Raw genomic sequence first — 27530 nt, 5'->3', positions numbered from 1 at the left:
TGCTGCGGAATATGCTGGATTTGGCACTACAGCTCTGTTTAAATAAGCATTTGGATTGGCACTACGAAGCCCCTCCAGAAACTGATTAAGTGCTTCAGTAAGCCCCACCTATCAAGACAGACATGTAGAATTGCCTAATTAGAGCAGAAAGGATGAAATGGATTGTTGCACAACTTTGATGATTTTGAAGTACTGTGGTAATAGAACTGGATGAGAACGGTGAGAGAGAAAGAGAGAGGCTTCAGCTCTTCTATTTATACCATCCTTGCTGTAACCAAGGCCACTTCAGTGCCTCCTGGATGCTTTCAGCAGCCATAGAAACATAGCTTTAGACCCTGCTGGAGCTCTGCCAAGAATGAAAGAATCCTTGTGAGTTAGGATGTGGGGTAGCAGGGGAAGGTTTATCTGGTGTCTGTGAGGTCTTAATATGTTGTCAGGCAACTGGTGATTTGAATTAGTGAAGGTTACAGCAAGGGAGTTTATTTCATTACATTTTTTCTTGAATATTTTCTCCCTAATTCAGTGTGCAACATGAAGTTAACATAACTTTGCCCTTCGATAAATTTTCGGACCAGAAGTAAAAACACTGATAGGGTTATGTCTGACCATGCCTAATCACATACTCTAGCTTGACTAGACCAGAGTGCCTGGATCAATAGGTAATTTTTTCTACAAATAAATTAGTTACCTATTTGGAAATAGGTGGTGTATTTTACCCTTGGGTTTCTCCTCGTGCACGATCCAGTTTTCACCCATTCCATAGGTCTTTTTTTGATGAGTGAAAAACACGTAGAATTAGGTCTTTTGAGGGATATTTACAATGTCTGACTTCAGGCATCTAACCTAGTTAGGAGCCTCTATAGACCATGAAACCTCCAGAATATCTAAGGCATGGACATTTAGCGTCCTTGGGCTGCAGCTGTTCACATTAGACTGCTTCCCTCCAGTGCACTAGCATGCCTCTAGTTCCTCTTGTGTGCCACTGCTAGCATGTGTCAGTCAAAAGAAGGTAGTTGATTTTAAGCTGATTAATCAGCTGCTCTTTCCTAACTCACACAATGGGATTATGCAGGTTGACCGATTTAAAAGATGGTACCCTCTGACAGAAAGATGGTGGTGGGCAGCACTCTGGAGGTGGTAACCTTTTCAGTTTGTGCACCTGCAGTCTTAAGAGAATAGGTGACCACATGACAAAGCCTAAAGGTAGATGCCTAAAATGAGATTGTATAAATGCTCCGTATGCTGTTTCTCTATATATGTTTTTATATATGCTTTGTATTTATGCTTTTCTGCAAGTCTTGCATTTGTGAGAATAAGACTAAACTAATCAGGCAGTGTAGAAAAACACCATTGATAGGGTGTTTTCTAATTTGTAAAAACAAAATAAACAAAACAGAAACCCCTACAAACCATCACCTTATTAAGTCTAATTTGATAGGAACATATAATATGATGGACATTCTTCCCTTTGTGCCATGTTGTGTGTGACTGTGCTAAATATGCTTTAAAAACAAGGTTTTGATAAGCTACAGATGCTTTTTCATATATAAGAAGGGAATAAAAATGGAGGAGGAGGAGGCAGAAATTTCTTGGGTAATATGTACGGCTGTTTTTCAAATTAGATATCTGTTTAAAAACACTTAATTGGATTTGACTAGATTTTAATTCACATTTAACCAACATTCTTAAGTGCATGTATCGGGCAACTCCAAGATAACTCTGTTGGTAAAGTCATAGGGCAGCTTCCTAAAATCCCTAGGGTCATGCCCAACAGCTACAGATACAGGAATTATTCAGCTGATAATTAGAAAGGCCATTCCCCAACCCCCCATCCCATCCCCCTGCCCCACTCCCCTCCACAGATAAGGTCTTGTATTCAAATCGGCTGAGAAGTGTTATGTCATATGCTTATATTTCATAGGAAATTTTAACAAGCACTGTGTAATTTTAATAAACAAGGCCTCTTTTTAAAAAAAGCAAGAGCAAGCCATATGACTCATGGGAATTGGTAATATAATATAGAAACTTGTACCACTGGGGATTCCATTTGAATCTAATCCAGGTCTACAGTCACCAAAGTCATTCTCATCAAACAGCCGTTGGGTGTCCTACGCAAGATAAGTTTAGTATTCTCAGCTGACCTCCTGTCCTTTCTCTTTACTGCTCCCTTTTGAATCCATTCCCATCACTCAGCTTCACAGCCTCATTCAAGCTCGTCTCCACTATGCTTGTTGCAGTTTCCCATTTTCTGCCTGCCAAGTGACCTCTCTCTCTCCTCCTTTCAGACTTTACAAAAAGCACTGGAATGCATGTGTAATCTTGCCACACTCTTTTTTTTAGGGGGCGAGACCCTAATTCCTGCACAATGCTAAAACATGAGTTTATCAACAGAAAGCTCTTTGGGAGTGGGAATGGGTGTCTGTCTGTTAATTTACAGCACTATATAAATATTATTTTTGAGACTATAATAGCAATTAGGGTGAATAGGGGCCAGATGGCCTCTGTATCTAGAAAGCAGAATGGCAGTGTATTTTTAATGGACTTAAATGTTACTTTTTGACAGGAAGCTAATATTCAATTCTATGTTATAGGTGCCTGTCAGGTGAGTATGATTCTGAGTTTTGTTTTTTGTTAAAGTAATTACTAATGTCATGCCTGGATACTTTTGCCTACTAAAGCCTTGTTCTGTGGTGGGGTCTTTGTTGTTGCTTTTTTTTTTTTTTTTAAGGATGGTTATTGATCTCTTGCTGAGCTGAGATTTCAGTTTTATGCCAGATAGTTTGATTAATGGCTTGGTTTCTGTAAGTGGACTGAATGGGGATAGGAAGCACAAGCCGCTCATGCCGCCAACCCTAACTCCGTCAAGACGCATAGCTCATTATGAAACAGTTATCAAGTATACATGAAAAATTAATTGGGCTCAGTTTGATTCTGAAAAGGATCAGCTTTCTACTTGGCGGTCCCCCCAATCTTTCCAGATGTTGCACGCTAGCCCCTCGAGAAGCAGCGAAGGGAGATGTATTAATACATTGTATTGATTAGATCAAGACCCCTGACAGTTATTTGTAGAGATACCATCTGGCTGCTGTTCGAATTCCTTCACCAAAAACAGGACGTGACATGTTATTAATCTCAACTCTCTAAGTATAGACAGTTGCCTTTTCTGCTAAACCGCATTTTACCATTCCGTAGGAGATGGAGGCAGACCTGAAGGGTGCTGAAATTAAGGTTATTACACAAATTGAGCCATATGGTCCAAATATTTCAGCAAGAAAATTGCCAGGCAATAAAAATTGCTCCTGCCTTCCTAATGGTGTAAATTACAGTTTAACCATGGCTCTAATGATGTCCTTCTGCCGCGCTTAACTACTGTTACATGAAGGACATTGTTTTAAAAATATAAAAAACAAGTAAATGCCAGCAGCGTGTTTTACAATCTGTTAGTGTGTCATTAAGAACACTGTCAGAATTACATAAACATAATGGCAGGCAACCTAGCATACAAAAGAACGAGTATGGAAATAGAAAGTGTCTTGAAAACTCCTTTAGCTCTGTAATGTCAAGAGCCCTTTCCCTTCTGGAACTTTTCCAGTATGGGAAAACGTGGCTGCTTATTTATTCCAGTTCTCACACAGGCTCTGATGGAGATTTAAAAACAAAAAAAAACCCCTGAATATCCAATGCATTTTGAACAGGTGGCAATGGAGGGGTATAAATTTACTATCACATTATACTGTAACTGTATGAAGTTAACTGGGTATGAAAAAGGAATCCAAAATGTGACTCCCTTTTCAAACCGAAGCATTGTTTTTATTCTTTTGGATCATAATGGGACTTTCTGTTGTTTTTCAGACTGTTTGGAGAATTGCAGAGTATTAAAATGTTTCAAAGCTCAAAAGCTCTGTGAACTTTACTAAGGGAGTTAGCAATCCTAAAATTTTGTTTATTAAAAGTAGCTGTAACTTATTTGTTATTAAAAACAAAATTAAAGTAGTTATCCAGTCAGCAGATGCATTACTGATTGATTCTAGTGATTCATCATACAATGTGGAAATTAAATTGTAAATAAATAAAGTGAATAATTAGGCAATGAGATTTCATTTCAAAAAACCTCATCCAACTATTCAGTTTGTAAAGAAAAAAATCTGAGACGGCCATACAAAGAGGAAAAATCACTTAAGTTTATAATAAATGCTCTTTGGAATATTAGTTTTACCACTTCTACTTTAAACCATGTGCAGATGTTAATAGTTCATATATACCAGACCTTTTGGCAAAACAACCTAGCACAGCCATGTTACCAGCTTGGGATCTGGCTGACTGGGCCACATCAGTGGTTCAGGGGAGGTGCACTAGGAGCAGCCTGGACCAGTTTTGTAGAAGTGGCTGCTGGAAGCCAAGGAGTCCTGCGCCCCAGTGCTGCCATCCCTCCCTCCCTCGGGCCGCATCGCTCTGGGTCTGCTGAGCAGGTGGAGCTGCTGCTTCCCTGCCCATGCACCTTTGAAGACAGAAACTTCCACACCCTTGCAAGGGCACCCAGTTCCTGCTGGTCTTCTGTTTGAAATGCGTTTTGACAATGCTGAAAACACAACTGAGCGATGTTGAACAAACAAATGGAAGAAGGGAGGTTGAGAGTTAGCTGACTGGGTTGGCTGGTTGGTGAATGAGCTGGCAGGCAGCTCCTGCATTTGTCTTCAAACCTAGCACAGTTTCTGAATTCTGTGAAGATCTTATTTGTGTGTGGAACAGGGAAAAGATCACAGGAGACTTTTACTCTTGACAAATTTAAATTGAGCCCAAACTAGACAGTTAATCAGATTCAATAAACTTCAAAACGGTCTTGATATCTGTCCTTCCTGCTTCTCGATATCAGTACGATCACAAGCGAAAGCACCAAAACATAAGTAATTCATGGTTGGTTGGTTTGTTTCCAAAGAAACCAAAGGCAGAAAGTAGTAGACTCTTGTGAGGATGGTAGTCTGAACATTTCCTATGTACAATGCTTGGGGATAGTTTACATACATGTAATCTGTATCAGGAGGAAACCTTGAACTTTTTATCTGACCAAAGTTACAGAAATGCATGGCAAATGGGATCTGGAACATCTAAGTATATTGTACTCTACTCACATGCACCCATAATGGATGGATTTTATTGTTTAACTGCAAAAACTGTATTGTATTTTTAAGTCTGTTTCTTTAGCATTCATCAAATAAAATCTCTTCAGTCTTTAAAGAAAGAGAGAGGTTGGTACAGATGTCCCTCCACCAGCATCTGACAGGCTGGAAGACTTGGAAAGAATATGCTCATTGAACTGCTTTATGAGTGCCAAGAAAAACTAGGAGCATGGGGAGAAGGTTTCTCCCATGAAGTGGAGGGCTTGGTGGAAGAACCCCTGCCAAAGTTGCTACCAGATTCAGAGAACTTTTTCTGACCTTATTAGCAGGTGCCATGTTACAGCCTTTAGGGCACCAAACATCATCTGTTATACCTCTGGCAACTGCGGGCTGCTTTACTCCCTCCACCAAAACTGTGGAAACTGCTTCTTCCTCCCTTCCTTTCCCTTCAGAAGGCTTCCTTTCTAAGAGCACATTTAGAAACTATGATGAGTGATATAGGGAGCAAAAATTAATTCCTATCCTGAGGGTCTAGTAGAAAATAACTTCTGTCTTTTTCAGATTTTTGTTAGGAACTTGTTTCTACTCCCAGATATTCTATGGGTCCTGCAGTCCTTACAACAGGCAGGACTCTGCTTCAGTCAGGTAATGTCCTTTAAAGGTCTTATATTACTGGAGGCTGTGTAGTTATGCAGGCAAAGCCTCAGGAGACAAATACACACTTCCATATTCACTTAAGGCAACCTATGACTGGTACAAGAGCAGCAGCTGGACCTGCAGCACAGTAGCCTCCCCTAAGCTCTTTGACTTTGCAGCTGTAGGATGTCTTTTTTAAACTAATCCATGGCTGCTCCACCTTTCTTCTTTATGTACCACATGTGTCTTCTAAACGCTTCTGTGCCCACACCACCCTAACATAGAGATGATGTTACTGCTGGGGTATGGTCCATCTGAATGAGACACCTGGAGTGTGTGTTGTCTGTGTGCCAGAATGACTCCGTATATTCACAACAGGAAGATGAACAGAGGTCCCAGTATCTATTACCTACTGGGGCATATCACAAATCATTACTCATTTTGCTTCTGAATTTTGCTCCAAGTATTTTTCCAAGTCCATTTGCTGCAGGTTTGAATGCACCGATTCTTTTTTTCCCATCCAGAGCAGAGTTCCTAGCCTGAGCCAAGTCCTCCATGCAGTGTGGAGATGTTCCTCTAGTGGCTGCAAAAAAGGCACCAAGTTTACAGTTGTCCCACAAAATCAGAATTGCAAATGCAGATTTAATACAGCAAGAGAGTGAGGGAAGTGGACTCCTTGCAGTGATAAATTTTCTGTATTTTTGCCATAAACAAAACTTTACTCTGCACAAATGAATGAAACTTTGCAGAGCTCTTATCTTTCAAGAGGCTTTAAAAAAGAATTAATGAGAAGTCTGGAAGACATCTTTTCCCAGATGAAGTGAAGTATTATTCTTGTCATTATGGCATCATAAAATTTTTTTTTATTGTTTTCTCTTCAGGGGTTCAAGACAGATGATAATTTAGATTTTCTCTAATGCTAGTCTATGCTAGAAATGCTAGACGTGTGATGAGATTTATCCTATAGTTGTAGTTTAAGACAGTGACATATTTAACTGCTGTGCTTGATGTTACTGGAAAGTCCTGGCTTAAAAAGACTGAATAGAGATCCTGAGAGCAAATGAGAAGAAAAACATCACCTTTTCCACCAGGTAACACAATAGTTTGAACTCCAGTTGCTTTGATGTCAAATACGTGCCCCCTTTGAGGACAAACAAAGCTGAGAACTTGTGTCTTTTAAAACAGGACATTTCTGAGACAAAAATTTGAAACAGCTCTTTAGCATACTTCATTTTTTCATCTTTCTGGTCCTGCACAGAAGCATCACAACACTTTCAATTGCTTTGTTAACAAACCCCTGTAATGATATTTAGTTTGAGGGTGTTAATGGAAATTTTAAATGACGCTAACTGGAATAACATCATCTCAGATTGAACATCATTCCCAACACGTTGACCTATGCATGGAAATCAGGAGTCAGGGATGTTTGCTTCAATATTATGGATTAACTAAACCCAATCCCTGTTCTGGTTGAATGCCATCTACATACACCATTTAGTTTTGTTCTCCTAGTCATGAAGACCCTGATCCAGGATCCTTGAAAAGGCAAAAGGAAGCTTCTGTTGATTTTGAAGTGCTTTGAAACAGCCACAGTTTAACTTCTGAAGCTATCAATAGTTTTCTGTTTCACCTTAAGAAAAAAGAAAGAGTTCACCTCTATAGTCTGTTGCTGTGTGCTGACTGAAAATGTTGTCACTGGCTTCTTGGCTCTTAAGTGAATTTAAGCAAAAGTCACAGCTCTGAATTCTAAAAACTTACTTTAGATGGCCAACGTAGGCTAGTCTGTCTAGTCTGTCTTGAGAGAGAGTGAGGCTCCTCTGAAGGGCTATTCAAAACAGAAGTTAAATATAAACATCTGACTTTCCCTTTGGAGAAACCTCCCTTCCTCTGCATGGAATAGAGAGAGTACCTGAGGACACTAGCTACACAAGTTTTTGTGTCTGAATGTAGGATCTCTAACTATTTCCCATAGCGCCTATCTTTATCTTTGAGCACTTGAATACATTGACAAGTCTGGCCCAAAATGACTAAACTGTAGTAATTTCTTTTTGGATTGCTCATTTATAACATGCATACATGCAGCTAATCAATAGATGAGACAGAGAAACTAGTGGATTTACAAGTTAATATGCTGGAGTCAATAATATGCTGTAAAGATATTTTCAGTTCTGAAACCAGCACGATTTGTTTTGTACTAAGCTTAACTACATACCTTTGACTGGTGATCTATTTTAATTCCTCAAGTAACTTAAATATCCAAGAAAATACAGAATCTGAACTAAGCTTGTTATGCTTCAGTTTTCAAGTAATATTTCAGTATTTACGTCTTTCATCTCTTCTCTAACTACTGCATCTTGCTAGTGCAACTCACGAGCAGCTCAGTGTTTCTTCTCTTTTGGCAGGAGCTTTGCACTGAGAAGCTCAAACCTTCTTAAGGTTTTTTGAGAAGCTTCTTTGAGAAGCTCAAACCGTCTTAAAAATCCTGTTTTATTTATGCATTAACATTTAAAAGTGATGCTAGCTAGCTGCTTTTCCTGTTCAGTCCGTAACAGATTTGTCTGTCTATTTTTCTCTGTATGTATATGAATTTAGTGTTGGTCTGACAGCATAAAAAATGGGAATGGTCAATCTGCAGACACTGCTTCATATGCTGTGTCAAGGTGAGTTTCTTTGGCACAACTTTGTGCCTTAAGAGGCTTAAGCTAGAGGGGACTGTAGCCATATGATCCTAGGAGGATCTGGAAGTTCATCTATTCACTGGCATCACTTGGTTTCAAGACATTAAACCTGCAAGCAGCTTCTCTCCCAGTTACTCCACCAAAATCTATAACCACTCTTTCTTCCTGTCTTCTTTTGAACTCTTTTCTTGGAATGTAGTTGATTCTGAGCCTTCATATGGCAAGACATAGCTGCTAAGGGACACAACAATATATAACGTAATCTTTATTGGACCTCATTATTTTCATCAACAGTGCAGTCCATAGTAGCTGCAATTGGAAAACAAGATTTTTTGTTTTTCTTACCATCATGTGACACAGGGGGCTTTTCAGGCTACTTGTTGAAGCTTTCCACTAGCTTATATGACCAGTAGGGGCAGGGATCCCCAGTAGCAATCCCCTACTCCAAATTTGGGGGAACATCCTGCAAGTTCTGGAAGGAAGGTGTCAGATCTCTGCTGAACTTGTCAGTATTTCGATGGGAAGCTGTGCTTTGCTGAGGAATATGTCCCCAAAGTGTACACCTAAATATATGTCTAATCAATATCCCCTGCTAATATTCAGAAGATAGGCTGAACTTTCTTCCAGCTACAGAAGAGAGAGAGGGCACCCCTACCTGCACAAGCAGTGTGCTTCTGGCCTTCTGCTAAGAGCGACTGCTCTGTACAAAAAGGTGCGGAGCGATTCTCTTTTTCCTGGCATGGATTGGCATAATTGGACTGCACCTTCCCCAAACTGCTACCTGCACACTTTTATTTACTTTCAGCCTGTCTCTATCGGGACAGCAGGTATTTTCATGTAGGAAGTGTAAAGCATTAAGGGAAGGAATGAAAAACCTGGTGAAGGAAAGCCTTTCAAGAGATAGGGGTTTGTATAGTTTTTGGCCCATCATTTTTTAAAATACTCGGTTCATTTTAAAGGTGACATTTTAAGTTCAGCCACGTACTCAGACTAAACTTTGGCCTTTATAATGTAGCTCCAAGTAAATTGTTTATGCTTACCTTTTAATATCTCTCAGAAGTGATTACGTACATAGCAGGCAAAGTTTGAATGAAAAGCTAGCACTGTTCAGTACAGGGCAGAAAAAAAAGAATAAAACAGTAGGAAGTAAAAACCTTCTAGTTGCCTTTAAAATGTTGCTTTTATTTTCCATTGTGTTGGCAGAAAGCAGGGATTTAAAGCTGTGAATTGCCTTGAGGCTGTGTTATCTTCCTCTACTTAGCAGCAGTTAGAACTGCTCTTTTTGCATGTGTTGGGTGAGAGAGACAAGGACTCCGGAATGATTGAGAAAAGGGAATAAAGTAAGCTTGCATTTAACAATAATATGACACATCTATTGTACCTGTGTAAGATGGGATCTAAAACAATAATGATAGTTTCCTGAAGCTGCACGCAGTAACACAGGGGGATATCCTGAGACTTAATTAATTAATGTTTGTAACATGATGTGAGATCCTATGATGAAAAGTCATATATAACTGCAAAGTCTTAATTTTATGGAGCACAACTGACATTCAGTGGCATTTTCAAGGAAACTGATGTGGGAGTTCACCTGCAATCTATGTTAAGATTCAGATTGTCCTTGTACAAGTTCCCTTAAAGATTTTCTTCAAACTTTTTTTTCTCTTTACATTTCCTGTTCCCCGTTATGGCTGTTGAGCTGTGCAAAGGCAAAAATTGAAAATAATTGCTTTTATAGGAGAAAAATAAGGAGTTTCCCCTGTCTGTTTTCCATACACCAAAAACAAGCCAAACTGTCTTTTTCAAATTTTACAGAAAATAGAAATCTTCAGATACTGTGCACAGGTTGTTTTAAGATCAGATGGAAGAAGTTTTACAGTGTTCAGAGCCACTTTTCTTCACAATATCATATATGATGTAATTTGAAAGGAGATGAAGAAGGCGGCTTATGGCACAGATATATGTAGTCACAAATGTCATAGAGGAGCAATGTGGATGCTTGAAAAACAAAACTTCAAATGAAACCAAAACCCAAAACATTTGATAATGACAAGGGCATGTTCTTTCTACAAAGCAAAACTGATTGCCACAAGATACCTTCAGTTGAGAAGTTCAGGTACATAAATTAACCATTTTCATGTATAACAAAAACATCCATTGTTTCATTACATTGGTTTAAAATTACAGAAGCCCTTCTGCAAAACACCTGCCACTCTGGACATTGCTAGAAAAAAAGGGATTTGAGACTAAGAAGACACAGACTGCACTGGTGTGGCAGTCCAGATTTTGTTTGTTCTGACAAAAGCATCTAACTTCATTCTGGCCATCAGCCAATATATCAAATAGAAAATACGGTTTATGGCATTAGGAAAAATATAACATTAACCCCCTAATGCTCCATATTAAGTGATGTACCCCCTACCATTTGCAGGTTTGAGCCCTTAGGCTCTAGCTGTTGTTTTACAGCAGCAGTGGTTTTTCTTTCTCATGCCATACCTACAGACAACATAGAACAAATCCATGAGAGGAACACCGCTCCTAAATGTTAACGAATAGTGGATGGAAAGTTGCTGCTCAGCAGGAGCACTACATGTGGTACTTATTTAACATATTCCTGGAGTTCAGCTGTATGAGCGCACTAGTTGTAACTGTAGAGATACAAACCCCAGCCAGTGTTTTTGTGCTTGCCTTTCCTAGTTTTTTAGCTTCCCTGAAGACACGTTTCTATCCCAGATTATAAAGCTCCACCTGAAGGATCATTCATTCCCATTCCCCTTGTGACCAAGGCAGACTCAACAAATTGCAAGTTCTGCAATGCCTTGATGAGTTTATGCAGATTCCAGATTATGCAGTGTGTGAATCTGGAAGATCACAAAAACCTCCCAGCTCAATCCCATAGGGATTGACATTGTTTTAATATAATGCTGGATTTAATATACCATGAAGTCTTTGCTAATGTATCTGCTCTATCCTTTCTCACTCCCATCAGCTCTCCACAAAGCATGCCTCACTCAGCTAAAGACCAGAACATACAATATATGTGCATTTTACAGAGGGTGACATGTAATTGTTTTTCAGTGGGGTTTAAGTATTTTATCTCATGCTTTATTTTATCTCAATTAAATAGTATTACAATTTTTGCTTCAGATCCTGCCTGTCTTACTTTGAAGAGAAACTTAGTCCTTGATATCCAGAATGATTATTGAAAACAAAAAGTATCATTCAGGTTAAGTAAGGATGTCGGATTTGAACTGACCAAAAACAAAGTTTGGGGAAAACAGTCCCATCAGGTATCTAGTTTATAAAAAGAGCTTCTCCTTCTCCATCACTTTCTCATGATAAAGAATAATAAACATGGTTTAAAGTGGAAAAATGAGGGGGGGGGGAGGGGAGAAAGAAGGTGCAAAATTATGGTTTATTATACAGTAGATCTTGTGGGTGTTGTTAGAGATAAAATATTAATGTTAGGAAAACATGTTGACATCATTCTCTAGATGATGTCTATAGTGGAATGTCATGTCATTGATGTTTTGGTTTATTTGATTTATTTAGTCAAGCAGAAAAATCTGGTCTTGGATTTCAATATTTCTTAGTAAAAATTGGACAAATACAGATGCAAATACATTTTTGAGATGGTGGCACTCAGCAACGTTTGATGAATTTTAAATAAATAATTATGTAAGAAAAAAGAGAAAAGAAAAGAAAAAACAAAGGAAAAGAAAGGAAAAGAAAAGAAAGGAAGAGAGAGGAGAGAAAAGAGGAGAGAAAAGGAAGAGAAGAAGAGAGGAGAGGAGAGAAAAGAGGAGAAGAGAAGAGAGAAGAGGAGAGAAGAGAGAAGAGAAGAGGAGAGAAGAGAATCTTATTGAAATAGCATGGAGAAGCGTTGACTTTGCCCAAAGAGGCTTTTTTTTAAGGTTTTACCAGCAAAAGTGCGACATTGTTGGTGGTTTAAAAGTGTACTGCTACCCAAAGGCCAACACAGTGACTGAATGCAGCTTGCTAAGTGTGCTTGATTTCATTTTAATGTGCAATGCATCCTAGTTTTCTTTGTGGTGCTTTGCTTTCAAGTCAAAGCTGGGGATTCAGACGCCTGCTGAGACTGCAGCAGGTCCCCAGGTGTGCCAGGAAAGAAAACTGTCTGCTGTGAAAATAGGCACCAAGTCCACTAGACAGATTCAGCTGCATGCAATTCACAGTTCCTTACATGCTCTGCCAGAAAGGAGGAAAATGAATTGCAATGCAATATTTCTGTATCAGGTATTAATTGTTGTTGTTTGCAGAACATTTTAAACTCAGATTACTGCTGTTTCTAAAGGTTTCTCCCTGGTATAGTCCACAAGCCCATATAGGACTATTCACATAGGAAATGATTCAGTCATGTGCTGAGTGAAACAGGGTGTGCAAATTAGGGTTTTTTTATTAAAAAAAGCTGCTAGCATGGTACTGTTAGGGAAGGACAGGAACATGGAGTCACAGAGGATAGACCACTAGTGTTCTCTGATGTTGATGGCAAAACTACCCTTTGTTTTAAAAATAAATTATAAGAACATTCTTAAAGTTGAAAAAAAGAGCTTTAAGTTTGCCGAGAATCTCAAGGAAAGAATATTTTATGATCATGTAATCAAAGTTTATGTTTTAATAAAGAAGCCATTTTATGTGCTTTACTTTGTAACTTGAATCTGCTTTAATATATTTTTAAAACAAGTTTTCCTAAATTTATTTATAAAAAAGCAAGCTCAAATATAATTAATTCCTGAATGTCATTTGCTAGCCACTGTAGAAGAAAAGACTGCATCGTTCCACCTCAGGGCTGGGAAAGGAAGAGTGCCTTTTCAGCTCAGCCAAAGACAATTTGGAAGAATATTCCCTGGGCAAAAATATTTCAAAATTATTTTAGGTTTAATAAGGAAATATCTGTTTTTACAAACTCAAAAAATTTATTTAAATGTTTATTTAGTTTTCTTTCATAATACTTGTTTTTTTATATACCTTTAAAATTACCACCGATGTGGTACCTGTTACTGCTATTGAAGGCCTTCTGGATAATATCAAATAATATAATAATGATTTAAAATGAAAAATATGTGTTGAAAAGCAGTTTTAAAATTCTAAAATGAAATGCAATGTTCTTAAAATGTAAAATTTTAAGAGTGAAATTTATGAAAAAAATTAATGAAAAAATCTAAAATCTAAAATAACTTTTTACACTAATTGGGAGGAAAATAAATAGCACAACATCAATTTCAGGTAAAAATGGAAATTCTGGTCACCTCTAGGCAAGATAATTTCTGGTAAAATGAATAACACTTTGGTTTCTGTTTGCCTAACCTTTGAGATTTTTCAGTACTACAATGGGAATAATTTATATTCCAGTCTACACTGCTATAGGAAGGGACTCATAGATTACTTGTGTATCTGTAAGTTATATCCTCGTGAATTTGAGCATAAGGCTTTAGGAATAGAGTAGATTTTTTAAATTAAAAAGACACAGTGTACATGATATAAACCTGAGAAGGGAGGCAACCCAAAGGACAGGTTAGGGATTGCGTATGAATATGAACTCAGTGCATTTTTTAGAGTGAAGGCAGGGGCTAAGAGGTAGGCTGGGAAATAAGAGTGAACATCAGAGTCAAGGTGGAAAGCGCTCCCAGTGCTTTGCAGAAAATGGCAAAGAAGCTGGATTAGATGGGGAACTGGATAAGAGGATGAAGACAAAGGTGAGGATAAACTGAGTATCTTAATAAAACCCCAAGCCTTCCCCATCACTTCTGTCACTTGTAGAGGAATCTGTTTGACTTCCTTGATGGAGAATTTGAAAATTGGCGTTGGAGGATGGTTGGATTAACATTCTGACTGCCAGGAGACCGTATTCTCCTCCCTCGTCCAGGGAGAGTTCAGCATCTCTGCCTCTGTAGACAAGGGAATGTCATACTGATTTACCTTCCCATCATTTATGTCTGGGGGTTATGAAAGAACAGGTTTGGATCCCTGTACCACTAATACCATTAGCAGTGCGGTAGCGTCTGATGCCACTGAGCTTAGTTAGAGACTCACAGAAAGAATGAGCTAGCTTTTTAATCAGGGATTGAAGATACCTGCCAAATAAGGATTACTGTACAAAGGGAAGATAGGGAGAGAGAAGAAACCAGAGCCTAACCTTAACAGGACTGGTGACGACTTGCTGAGTTTTGATGGTTACCCCTGAAGAAGGGACAGATACTCAAGCTGCCTGTTGGGCAGCTTTTCAGTGGTTCAGACATCTTCTGCTGTATCTTGTCACGTTTTGAACTCATGCCCTGAGACCTGGGCAATCGGGTAAGCTGGCCTGCCTTGAAAAAAGAGGAAAAGCCCAGAGTGACACCACTGGAAAGTGCTGCTTCATCGGATCGATAGATTCAAAGATGACTAGGTTGTGTAGTTGTATGCAGTTTAAACATTTGTGCAGGGAGTCCACCCGCGCAGAGTATTATTGACAGCTACAGATCAATGCTAATTTTTGATCATTTTCAACCTACAAAGACCTCTTGACCCTATTGCCACCTTAGGGGCACTTCAAGTAGTCAAAAGCAATCACAGTAGGCAGTGTAAATTCGTCAGACCCTTGAAGGCTGCGCCGCCTTGCCCTTGCCCGGGAGGAAGACCGAGAGGTAGCGAGGAAGGCAGGCACCTTGCATTATGGATGCCGCTGCCTTTGAACGGCATGAAAGACTATGCTAATTTGTTTCTAGACTTTAAGTGACTTCTGTGCTCATGAATTAAAAAATAAACAAACAAAAAAGGCAATCTGAAGCAAATCTTGACAGATACATTATTCATGATTCATGTTCTCTCATTTTATGTTTTGAAAAATGTGTTAAAACAAGGATTTATTTTAAATAACTTTTATCCTAATTTACAGTTGGAAGAGTGGAATTAGCCAAGGAGTGTATTTGTTGCTGTTAACAGCTTCTGCTGCCACTGGCAGTGCGTGAAGCATTTTACACAGCAAAAAGAAAGGTGCGGTCCTGCCTGGAGCAGTGGTGGTGCTGCCAGTGCTGCGCAAGGGAAGGGGACGGGGCTGCCGAAAGCAAGGGCCGTGTCAAAGGCTGGGCTCTGGGCTGCTGCGCGGGGATCAGATCACAGTGGCTCCTCACAGCTTGCCTCAGGTGTCCGTTTCTGTAGAGTTTACATTGAAAGGACGGTCCTTATAGGAGCAATGTGAGAGTGCACACACTTAAATGTTTGCTGGATTATTCTTAATTTAATGACTGAATGAGTGAGAATGCTTCACAGGAGGAGACAGAGAAAGGAGGGCATGGGCTTGTAGTCCATCAGATTTCATGGTCAGTCAGTCTACGAACATCTTAATGTTCGCATTAAAATTTTATTTTGTTGGTTTGCTTTTAATGGTGTATGAAATCTGGACTGTTAGCAGTGTGTAAGCATGGGATATATGAGTTCATGGCTTTGCGGACAAAGACTGGGAAGAGTATTCCAGGAAATGATTGTGATCCTGCGCCTGTTTAAGGCTGTGTGGTTGTCCGCTGAAGCCAAAGGTTACAGTGCTATCCTTTGCAAGGTGTATTTTGCTATTTATTTTTGACCATTCCAGCAGGACAGTATTTCTAGGCTGAAAATGTCATGGGAGGACATAAAGTAATTCTTAAAATGAATCACTGAGACTGCCAGCCACCCTCTTTTCAGCATCAGCCTTTGAGCTGAGCAAATTCACAAATGGCAATGGCAGCAGTGCAGGGGGAGAAAAAGTGGCTCCGTATTCTGGGAGTACGTCCCCTGAGTTTACTTCAAAACCAAACCAAACAAAAATACATGTAAACCATTTGCTCTTCAAGAAGTATCTGTAGGAGCCAGGGATAAAAGTCGTCCCTGGAAGGAATGGTTTAGCAGTCTCCAGAGAGCATGGTGAACTGCAGGCAAGGAAATCCCTCCATCCTTGTTTCAATTCAAAGTGTGGTGAGGATTGTAAATAATTAAATCTTGGGCTTTAGTGGGAAAATGATAGAGGGTGATGAAAAATATGCTGGTTTTCTGTTTAAAAAAAGAAATCAAGTGTTTTGTAGCATTGCTGTCACAAAAGCCCACCCTGATGATGCAGCTGATCGGAAAGCAGAGCCATTGCTTTTCGTACGCTGTTTGTAATAATGTGTTTGTACCTTCTGAGAGCCTCTGTGTGCAGGGGCAGTAATTTAATGTTGTGTGCTCCTTTCCTCCCACCCCCACCCCCGAACCGCGGAATGTAAATTTTAGGCTTTTAAAAGTTCTGTTTTGAAAACCTAATAGATAACTGTCCTCATAAAAACTATTAATACAGACTACATCCAATTGTAAAGCTAATTTTAATCATGTTTTGTGCCAACATAATTTCTGATGCCAGATTTTTATGCTAAGCATGAACTTCAATTTGAGCTCTGTTCTTTAACCTGCAGTTCATAATTTTGTATTCGGCTGTATAGGTTTTTGGCTATGGCAGTTTGAACGCTTCCACTTTCAAGGATCTGAGCCATAAATGTTTATTAAAAGAATCTATAATGAAATCAGTTTTGTTATTTTTTTAATGGCTGCCTTGAGTATGTTGGATGACTGAACGCACGTTGTTAATCATTAAGTACTCATGTTACGAAAAGTGTTTGATAGTATTGCCATCTAGGGGCTGAACTAAATTCTCCATACTGAAATAAACTGTAATTGAACAGGTGCTGCTATTGACAATATACATATGTTTTTGCTTTATAGCCCACATGCTTTCCATGTTTCTTATGACAAAAGATATCTCTAAATGTCCCACAGCAGCCAGAGCTTTTTTTATATATAATCTGTTCGAGGTGATTGCTATTTGCATTTGAGCTTATGCTTTTTTGGCAGTGATGACTGGGAATTCCTAACAAAGAATTATACTTTTTTGCATTATTAATCTTGCTAGTGTTTGCCCTGTTTAACAGAAAAAGGAATCATTTATCAGAAAAGTATGTTTATAATCTGTACTTGTGGCATCTTCAGAATTAATATTCATAATGGTCATTCAAATGCTGTGCTATATTTATCTAAAAGACTAACTCATTGTTGTGAGGAAATAACTATTTAAATATTTATGATCTAACTTTTAATATTTAAAAAAAGAAATTAATATTTCTTTAAAATTTGTTTCTGAGTCTGATAGCTTAACAAATGTTTAAATATTAAACAATCAGAAATGTTAGCATTTAACAACTTAATGTCTTACTGAAACAGGGACATTGACTTCAGCTGTTTCTGCCACACGAAGAAAACTGTATTCCCCCACTCCCCTTCTTGAGATCTATATAATTAATGCAAAAGCACAACTAAAAACGAAATCAAATGTATCAGTGATCAGCTGAACTCCTTTCTTCCTTGCTCCTCTGATGAGACAAATCTGAAGAGTCTTCCTACTGAAAGGTGTTACTCCTGTTCTTTGTTAGCCACTGTATGCTTTGTGGCTGTTCAAAATAACACTAGGGCTGTATCGCCTCCCTGCCTAGATCTGAATTTGTGCTGAGGCTCGCGTCGCCTCATATCCGAGCAGTTTCGGGTCTGTGTCAGATGCTGTTCAGGGTAAGCTTGAGCTGCGATGCCGGTGGCCCCTTCTGGCCATGGCTGATGTCCCTCGGTCTGCATCCACCCGCGTGCCCCCGTGCTGGGCTGTGGTCTGGCGTGGTGGCAGGTCAGCCCCAGCCCTTCCAGCCCTGGCAGAGCCCGGTGGGATTCACGAACAGCCGTGCTCCTCCTAGCCTCTCTCCGCCAGTGCGAGGCGAGGGTCTCGCGCCAGGGAGGGCCTGTGTCCCCATCGGAGGGTTCTTGTAAGGCAGCGGGTTGCCCCACAATTGTCTTACCTTGTGAATTTATCTCAAGCGACACCTTTACAAAGCAGGAAGATAGAAACCAGTTTATTCCCTCCCTCTCTTCCTCTCCGCGCCCCCCCCCCATTTTTAAGGGGTTTGTTTTCAGTAAGGAAATGAAGCTGTGCTGTGCTCTTGGAAACACGGTTGTCTGTCCGGATTGCAATGCTTTAAGTAGCTAGAATGGGACGGCACACCTATCCAAATGTCACGTCTACACACAAGACGTGTAAGGATTCTGTAGAGGCAGGCATCACTCATATACCACAGGTTTTTACATGTGCTTGAATCCTTCAGAGTATCAGGCACTTTCATCCTCACTGAGCAAAGCTCAGGCACGTGCTGAACAAACTGTAAGTTGTTTGCTAGCTGAGATTTGGACTGTGCAGGACTCCCCAGGAGTCGGCTCCAAAGGCTCTACGATAATGATAGATATTTTTTAAAAGCCTAAGAGTTTCTTTTTGAGGTTCAGCTATGGAAACCCACCAAAAAATCCTGGTAACCAGATGGGGTATTCTGCAAAGCGGTCAGAAGCAACCCAGAGCTGAGACCTCATTTTCCAAGTGACATAAACCACAGATGCTGATTACTTTTTTAACTAACCCAAACATCTGTATTCTTGCTTCAGGGAACAAAGCATCAGGCTCATTTATTTGGATTGAAACCTTTCACAACATATCATATTCATGTCGTAGCTGTAAACAATGCCGGACAGGTTTCAAGCCCCTGGACATCTGTGCGCACATTGGAAGCTTCACCCAGTGGCCTGAGCAACTTCACTGTGGAAAAGAAAGAAAATGGCAGGGCTCTGCTGCTAAAATGGTCAGAGCCCTCCCAACCCAATGGCGTGATTAAGGTAATCTTCATCTTGACACTTCACTTGATCAAAAAAGAGAAGGGAAATGCTGAATATCAAATTAAAACATTTTTGCTGAAAAGGACTCAATCAAATGCATTATACTTTAAAATAAGACAGAAGTCCCATGTAAGCACAAGACACTCTGTGAGCGCTCTCTGCTTGTGATTATATTAAAATTAGTATTAACATTCCTGTGCTACCCCATGACTGTAAATGTTCATTTACAGTGAACCAGGTTGTTCATTTAATGTATAGAAAGCTACACATGAAAACTCATAATCTCACTTGGTGTACATTAGACATTGCCAAAATGTGTTTCTAGAAAACCTGGGTTTGGCAGAATGCTGTTCTGAAATTTGGGACTTCTTTTAGCTCAATAGTTTCAAGTGAGTGTAAACCTTTGCCTGCAAGGTTTGCAACTAGCGGGGTTTTTTTGGAGTTCTTTTCTTATGTGGTTTTCTCTAGTTAGTCTGTGAGAAGCTTTGTGCTAGCCCGTGAGAGCCCCACAATGAAACTTGATAACAAACAAATATAATGAAAACTGTCACTAAGTGATTTATTACTGCATTCAAAATGAAAAAATCATGAAAATTGGATCAAAACATTCCTTTTGTATCAATGATCTCTTTGTGTGCTGATTGTTACTAGTAAGGAAGTAAGTTTCTGAATCATCGGTTAATAGTCCTTACCCTATTGCAAAGATTAAGGTGCCTCATCTACTGGTTATTGACAAAAATTGATGATTCTTTTTTTTTTTTTTTCCTTTTACCCTGGCTTCTGTCCTTTCTCCCCTCCCTGCCTTTTTTTTCTTTTCCTTTCTTTCTTTATTCACCAGACCTACAATATTTTCAGCGATGACAACCTGGAGTACAGTGGTTTATCTCGCCAGTTCCTCTTCAGGCGCCTTGAGCCATACACTCTCTATACCCTCGTACTGGAGGCTTGCAACGCGGCGGGCTGCACTCGTTCTCCACCCCAGCTGGTCCAAACAGATGAAGCACCCCCAGTGTCTCAGATGGCACCTGTAATCCAGGCAGTGAACGCTACCAACGTTGAACTGAGCTGGTTGCAGCCAATTAATCCAAATGGAAAAATAATTCGCTATGAAGTTATTCACAGATGCACAAAAGAAAATGCTGCAGGGTACAGAGCAACGACAGAAGACGAGAAAATTGTTTTCACAGAATATAACACTGAAAGTAATACATTCATATATAATGATAAAGGTTTACAGCCGTGGACAAGGTATGACTATAAAATACGCACCTGGAATGCAGCAGGCTACGCTGACAGCTCCTGGACAGTGGCAAAGACTAGTCAAACTGCCCCAAAAGGTCTCGCTGCCCCCAGGTTATTCTTGGTGTCAGCTAACCCCCGTAAAGTGCTCATCTCCTGGGCCTCCCCAGCACAGCCCAATGGTATTCTTCAGTCCTACAGACTGCTAAAAAATGATATTCTCTATCCTTTCAGCTTCGATGCTGCTACTTTCAACTACACGGATGAAGACTTGCTGCCCTATTCGATGTACAGTTATGCGATAGTTGCCTGTACGATGGGAGGCTGCTCTACCAGTGAACCAGCTGCAATACAGACACTGGAAGCAGCTCCTGCCTTAGTGGATCCACCGTCTCTGCAGGCTGTTAGTGCCACTCAAATTAATGCATCTTGGGCACCTCCCCAAATACAAAATGGAGATATCACCAAGTACATACTGAAATTAAACAATGAAGAGTATTATCCTGGCAAAAGTTTGCAAATGTTTATTTCTGATCTACAGCCTTACACGCAGTATGATTTTGCATTGGTTGCCTGTACTGCAGGGGGCTGCACATCTAGCATATCCCAGTCGGTGATGACCATGGAGGCCCCACCGTTAAATATGGAAGCTCCCAGGCTGCTTGTCATGGGCTCAGAGTCAATTGAAATCACATGGAAACTTCCAGCTAACCCCAATGGTAAAATCACAAGCTACGAGCTAAGGAGGGATGGTGTTCTTGTTTACTCAGGTCTGGAAACTCGGTATCTTGATTTCACCCTAATGCCAGGCATGGAGTACAGCTACACTGTCACTGCAAATAACAGTCAAGGGAGTGTGACCAGCCCATCAGCTCAGATAAAAACCAACCCCTCTGCTCCGTCTGGGATGTTGCCTCCTAGGTTGCAAGCATGGTCCTCAAAGGAGATTTTGGTGGCCTGGGATCCTCCTATCAAAGTAAATGGTGACATTAGAAATTACACAATCTCTATCCACAAGCCTGCTGAAACGGGCAAGAAAACTGTTGACTTTGATGCATCTCATGTTTCCTTTGTGAGACGGTCGTACATAGTGGCAGAGCTACAACCCTATAGTAGGTAAGCCTGGAAGATCTCATTTGTTGAATAAATGCTGCAAGGTGCTTCAGTGGGCTGGCAGATAGCTTAACCATCTTGTTTAAACAGATAGTCAAACCCATGGGTTTTTGTTTTCTAAAAAGCACATGATAAAACCGGGATTTTTTAATTTATAGTAACAACAGCTATATATCATCTTGATGAACTGCATAGGGTTGACTTTGGTTGTAATTAATACAAGGGGCAATTCACTACTCTGCTATAGACTCCAAAACCTGCAGTCTTGTACTTGCATATCTTTCGCAAGATGTCTGCCTTCAAGAATAAATAGGGCTTTAGTTGACAAAGTTTGGGGTGGGGAGGCCAAAGACCGGTTAGCTAGCCTATTCACAGTGTAACTGAGCTAAGATTAATGGAGTCACACCAGGAACGTGTTCGCACCCTTGAGTTGAAAACAGGCAACTTGTTTTTAATTGAAAGCTAAAACTTAAAAGAGGGTACCAGACTTGGCTACAGAAGGAACACACTTGGTACTGAAATAATATCTTCCCCACTAATTCTTGATTATTTACATGACCTTTCCTTATATTTTTGTGTACGCATAATTTGTGTGTGTTACACGGTTGATAAGTCTGTCTACTATTTACATATAACTAATCTGAATCCAAAGAGAGAAGAGTAATAGAGTGAAGCTCTATAGCTCTCAAATGATATCCAAATCATCTCCTACAATGAATCATCATTTTGATTCATATCGTCAAAATCAAAACGATTTTGATCACTTGTCTCCTGCAGATGTTAACTCTGCTCTGAAAAAAAAAACCAAATGAAAACCCAGAAGGCAACGTTCTTCCTTTTTGCTACACAAGGCACAGCATATAATCTGTATATTGATACAAACTGTTTTCATATTAAAAAATACCAAAGACCAAGAGAAATGAAGAAATCCCCCAGATTTCATGCACAGCCTATATTTGTGTTTGCAGTGTTTTAATCACTTTGTTCCTCATTTGTGTTCCCGAAGGTATGAAGTACAGCTCCAAGCTTGCACAGAGCTGGGTTGTGCCTCCAGTGAGTGGGCATCGGTACAGACGCTGGAGGCGCCACCGGCAGTGCAGCCTGCCCCTCTCATAGAAATACAGACCAGAGCTGGGGGCTTCCAGTCAACTTCTTCCCTCCTGTGGACTGGCCCACAGCAGCCAAATGGGAAGATTTTATACTATGAACTTTACAGAAGGCGAACGACTCGAGCCCACATAAATTTAGACCTCGCACTTGTTTACAATGGTTCTTCAACCTCCTTCAAAGATGACAAGTTGCTGCCTTACACAGAATATGAATATCAGGTGGGAATTGAAGCCATTTAGCAGCTCTGATTATGATTTCAGTACACTTTGAGAACCTTACTTTACACTTACAACGAACATACACATATTTCTAATGTTAGTACTGTGATACCTGAATGATTATTGTTAATGTATTTTAAATAGTTGAGAAGCTGAAAAAAATTTTGCACAAGCAATGCATTCATTCAGCATTCATTTTTCTTTAGCTTAATCATTCCTGTGTTCCCTGTATGTTAAAAGTTTGTGTACCCTCCGGAGCTTTTGCAAGGCTCTAATGTTATGTGAGTAGTGTGAAATCCTAGTTCTTAAAAGGCAGCTTCATTTCATTAGTTTTTCTTTCTTTTTCCATCCTTCCCCCATCTATTATGAATTAATTTTTACTTTATGATCTTAAAGTAGTTTATATCAAGAGGGACTGGGGTTGTTTTCTTTTTAAATTAGATATTAGGATCACAAGCAGTTTTCATGGGTGGTTCAAAGGTGGATTTGCTGTTGATGGTTGGTGTTACTTCTCATGCACATAGGTATTTTTACAATTGTTTTTCTTATGAGGCTAAGATAAAACAAGGAGACCAGTTCTGCCATTCTTTCACCTGTAACTGTTTTCTGTGTCAAAGTCACAAGTTTTAGCATCATTTTTTAATCGTAGACTACTAGTGATAATGTAGGGCTTACTTGATTTCAGCCTATGAACTAAGAGCTTTGCTGTTTATAACCACCTGAAATCTTTCCCAAGTTTTTATATGAGTTAGTAGAGTTTAGACCCTCACCAGAAAAACAGCCTTGAATTTGTTGTTTCTAAAAATAAGTGGATGTAGCATCGTAGCACGATGAAGTTGATTTTTGAATATGACGTTGTCTATGAATAGGCATGCTTATTTGCCACCGAACAGGATACCAGTAAACCTCACTACTGATTCTGTACGCAATATTTGTACACATGATATATTATGAAGATGAGTTTGGCAATGCTCAAAAGTCTTTACAACCTTTTTCCTAAAAAAAAAATTTAAAAAAATTTCTTCAAGCATAGATTTGTTTTGATATTTATGAAACACTGTGCATTCCAGCTCTTGAGCTCCTGCAAGATTGTGGCAATCTTTCTTTTACAGTCTCCTTTGCTTTATAAGATCACAAGATAATTCAGGTTGGAAGGGGTCTCAGGAGGCCATCCAGCCCAACTTCCTGCTCAAAGCTGGGTCAGTTAAGAGCTCAGATGAGGATACTGAGGGCTTTATCCAGTTGCATCTTGAAAACCTCCAGGGAGGGAGATTGCATAACCTCTCGGGGCAGTCTGCTCCACTGCTTCACTGTCTTCATTGTGAAAAAGTTTTTTTATTATATCCAGTCTGAACCTCTCTTGTTTGAACTTATGCCTGTTTTCTCTTGTCCCCTCCCACCCCTCCACGTACGACAGTGAGAAACATGGACCCACCTTCTTGTTAGCCTGTGAGTAGGTGCTGTGGGATTGCAATCATATCCCTCCAAAGCAATCCCTTCTCCAGGCTGAACAAGCCCCAGTCCCACCGCTTCTCCTCGTAGGCCAAGTTCTCCAACCCCCTGATTACCTTGGTGGCCCTCCAGCGAACTCACTCTGATTTATCAATATCTTTCTTGTATCCGGGGGCCAAAATGGAACAAGTGCTAAGTAAAGGCATGTAATTACTTCTTTTAATTGGCTATGCTCCAGTTAAACAACTCAAGATGCTGTTGGCCATCTTTGCTGCCAGAGTACACTGCTGGCTCATGTTCAGCTTTCTATCTACTAAGACCTCTAGATCCTTTCCAGCAGAGCTGCTCCCTAGCTGGTCAGTCCCTGTCCTGTAATGCTGCAAGGAGTTATTCCTTCCCAGCTGCAAGACTTTGCATTTGTCTTTGCTGAAATTCATGAAACTCCTGATGACCCATTCCCTCTAGGCCCTTCTGAATGGGAGACCTGCCCTTGAACATATTAACTGGTCCCCTCCAGTTTGGTGTCATCCACAAATTTGATGAGAGTGCATTTTACAGATTGGGTTCTTCGGTAGCTGAGCTCCACTGCTACTGTTATGTTCTATTTGATAGCCAGAAACCATAAAGAGTTAAATCTAAAAGGTTGCTTTATCACATCAGCAGTACAGTCTATCCAGCTGCTACATGTACATGTGTCATAGACGCACAGACTCATGCAGGTTGGAAGGAACATCCAGAAGGCATCTAGCCTAACTGTCTGCTTGAAGCAGGTTCAGATAGAGCAGGCTCAGGATCAGCTGAGTTTTGGATCAAGTTCTCCGTCCTTGAATCTCCAAGGAGATTGTACAGCCTGTGTGAGCACCCTGTTCCGATTTCTGACTACATAGCTCTTATTTTTGTTTGTGTCTAATTCCCTTGTTTCAACTTGTGTCTGTGCCTTTTGCTCCATTACTGTCAGAGTCCTGGGGCCTGGAGGGAGGCTTTCTTCATAAATCAGTTCTAGCAGCTCTAATTTGGGTAAGAAAAGGATTCTGAAAGGACAATTATAAAACTATTGAAAAGAGAGCCTAGGATGCTACTAGAAAAGTATACTCTCTGCAGCATTCACAAAGCCTTTCTTCTTTGCTTGACAATCACAAACCTCGGTGTTTTTCCTTTTGATGTTTCTGGATTGGGAGCATGTCTGGAAGGTAACAGCCAGGGTGAAAAGCATGTCTGTTAGCTTTGTGCTGAAGGAAATGATGATCATCTGTGAGCTGACTGCTTCTTATTGCTGATTGCAGGTCATGTTACTTGATTTCCTTCAGTTACTTAACAATGTCTTCTTGAACCTAGCGGTACAGGAGATGCTAGAACAATACATTCCAAAGCAAAAATGATAATTAATTAAAGCCTGAAAATTTATTTCACTTCAAGTATACGAGGGTATATTTTTCAGTTGTCACTTCTCTTGTGACCAAAGTTGTTAAACCTTTCCTGGAAACAGCACGCTTTGGGGTGGATTGTTTGTGTTTTGAGTCCTACTATGTACAAATATTAAGGTTTCCATTTCTTTCTCCCAGCTCTTCTTAAATGCCTGTGTAGGACCCGTCTGTAGGCCTATAACAGTGTGAGGTCTGCTCTCCATTTGCTGTAGTTTCCTTATAGCAGAACTATTGTTAGACCAGATCTCCTTGCTATTTTGGATACAATCTGTGAAGAATGCAAAGTGCAGGTGAAGCTGGGTAGGTAGCAAGCATTGTAGCAGACCCAAGCCCTACTTATTAGTTAGGAATCTTTCACAGATGAAGAAAAACATCCCAGGTTGTTATCTGAGCTGGAAGTTGTAGACGTTGGCTGTGGGATATTATCAGTTGCACCAACTTTCAATTATCTCAGTCAGAAGTTGGTTTTTGGGAAGTTGATAGCACAGAGACTTGCTGAGCCAAAGTTTTTAATGATCTATTAGTGGCGGGTAACAAAGTAAGTCTCTTGACTCTTGTGGTTTACCATGCTGTATTCAAGACTTTGCTTTTTATCTCAGTTCTACTCCATAACCAAGCTGAGCTGTTGACTGGGACCCTAAATCATTTTTTGGTTTTTTTTTCACTGGTGGCCATTTATTTCACTGTGAGAGGTTTCTGCGTGCACGTGTTTGTCTTCTGCTTATGTCACTTGCAGCAGTCCTCTGGGATCTATTCTGAGCCTCTCCATTGTTGACAATTTATATCTTGCCTGTGAGACAAGTTATTCATAAGTATAGGCTTGGCTTTTGCTATTATGCTGATGAAACCCAGATTTATATTTCACTTAAACTGGATATTGATTCTGCTGTCTCTGCATTTGAGGCTTGTTTGCTGGACATAAAACTTTAAATGCAACTGAATTTCCTCCAGCAGAATGCAGATAAAATCAAAGTGCTGTGATGGGACTCTCTCCAGCATTTTTGGAGGTACTGAGATGTAGTTCAGTGAACCCTGACAGCTTCTTTGGATCTGAAGTCAGGATTTTGGAGTTGGGTTGTTTTGGTTTTTTTTTCTTTTGCTGGAAACGTCAGCTGAATATTTAGGGCTTTTAAGACTAGATGCAAAAGTTACACTTTCAAAAATGATGAAGTGACTTTAGCAGCTCATGCTGGTCAAAAGGCCTATGCCCCCTAAATGCTTAGGTCACTGTTGTTCAAGGATGCACTTTTATTCTTTAAGGGCCAGATCTACATAAGCATATTAGCACCTGCTAGGTATCAGTGGATTTTTAAGAGTCACTAAGGTGCCTACTGTCCCGTATTTGGAAATAGTTACTTAGATCTTTGAAATTCCCTCTATAGGTCTATTTTTATATTTAGATACTTGCATTCTCTAGAGCATTTGGCCTTTAGATATTTGTTGGAATGCTGTCTGAGATCCTCAGCTGTATTAAACAGATGCAATTGCATGATTTCCTAAAAAAAAAAGATTTAAACAAAGTTTATAACTTATGAGGCCTAATGAGTTTGCAAGTGTAATCTTTTGATTCCTGAAATATTTCTGAGAGTGCATAGGTTCTCCTCAGGAATTATTGAGGATGGTGTGCGATGTTACCATATAACAACCTATAGAGTCAGACCTATTTTTCTCAGCTAAGGGAAGGTCCTTTTGAACAGAGAATGGTGGCATTTAGTGCTGTTCTGCTGAGTGAAGTTGTTGGAGTATGGTGCGATTTCCATGCAAGTGCAATGTCACTCTTCTACAATTGTGCTTAATTTTGTCCTTAAGACTGCTTCTTTAGATTAATGGCTT

General features: G+C 39.9%; 1 protein-coding gene across 1 annotated transcript in view; it reads left to right on the top strand.

Annotated features, from left to right (window-relative positions):
* The window catches only part of LOC104072384 (usherin-like), a gene marked incomplete at its 5' end in the record, with an annotated part of 182513 nt that overhangs the window by 134339 nt on the left and 20644 nt on the right, over positions 1-27530 (top strand). Inside the window, 3 exon segments of the mRNA XM_009572809.1 lie at positions 18914-19141; positions 19980-21496; positions 22500-22821. Of these exon segments, the coding sequence (XP_009571104.1) occupies positions 18914-19141; positions 19980-21496; positions 22500-22821 (2067 nt within the window).

Source organism: Fulmarus glacialis, unplaced genomic scaffold (assembly GCF_000690835.1).
Source record: "Fulmarus glacialis isolate BGI_N327 unplaced genomic scaffold, ASM69083v1 scaffold1102, whole genome shotgun sequence".
NCBI classification, from domain to species: Eukaryota; Metazoa; Chordata; class Aves; order Procellariiformes; family Procellariidae; genus Fulmarus; species Fulmarus glacialis.
This window is presented reverse-complemented; position numbering and strand designations above follow the sequence as displayed.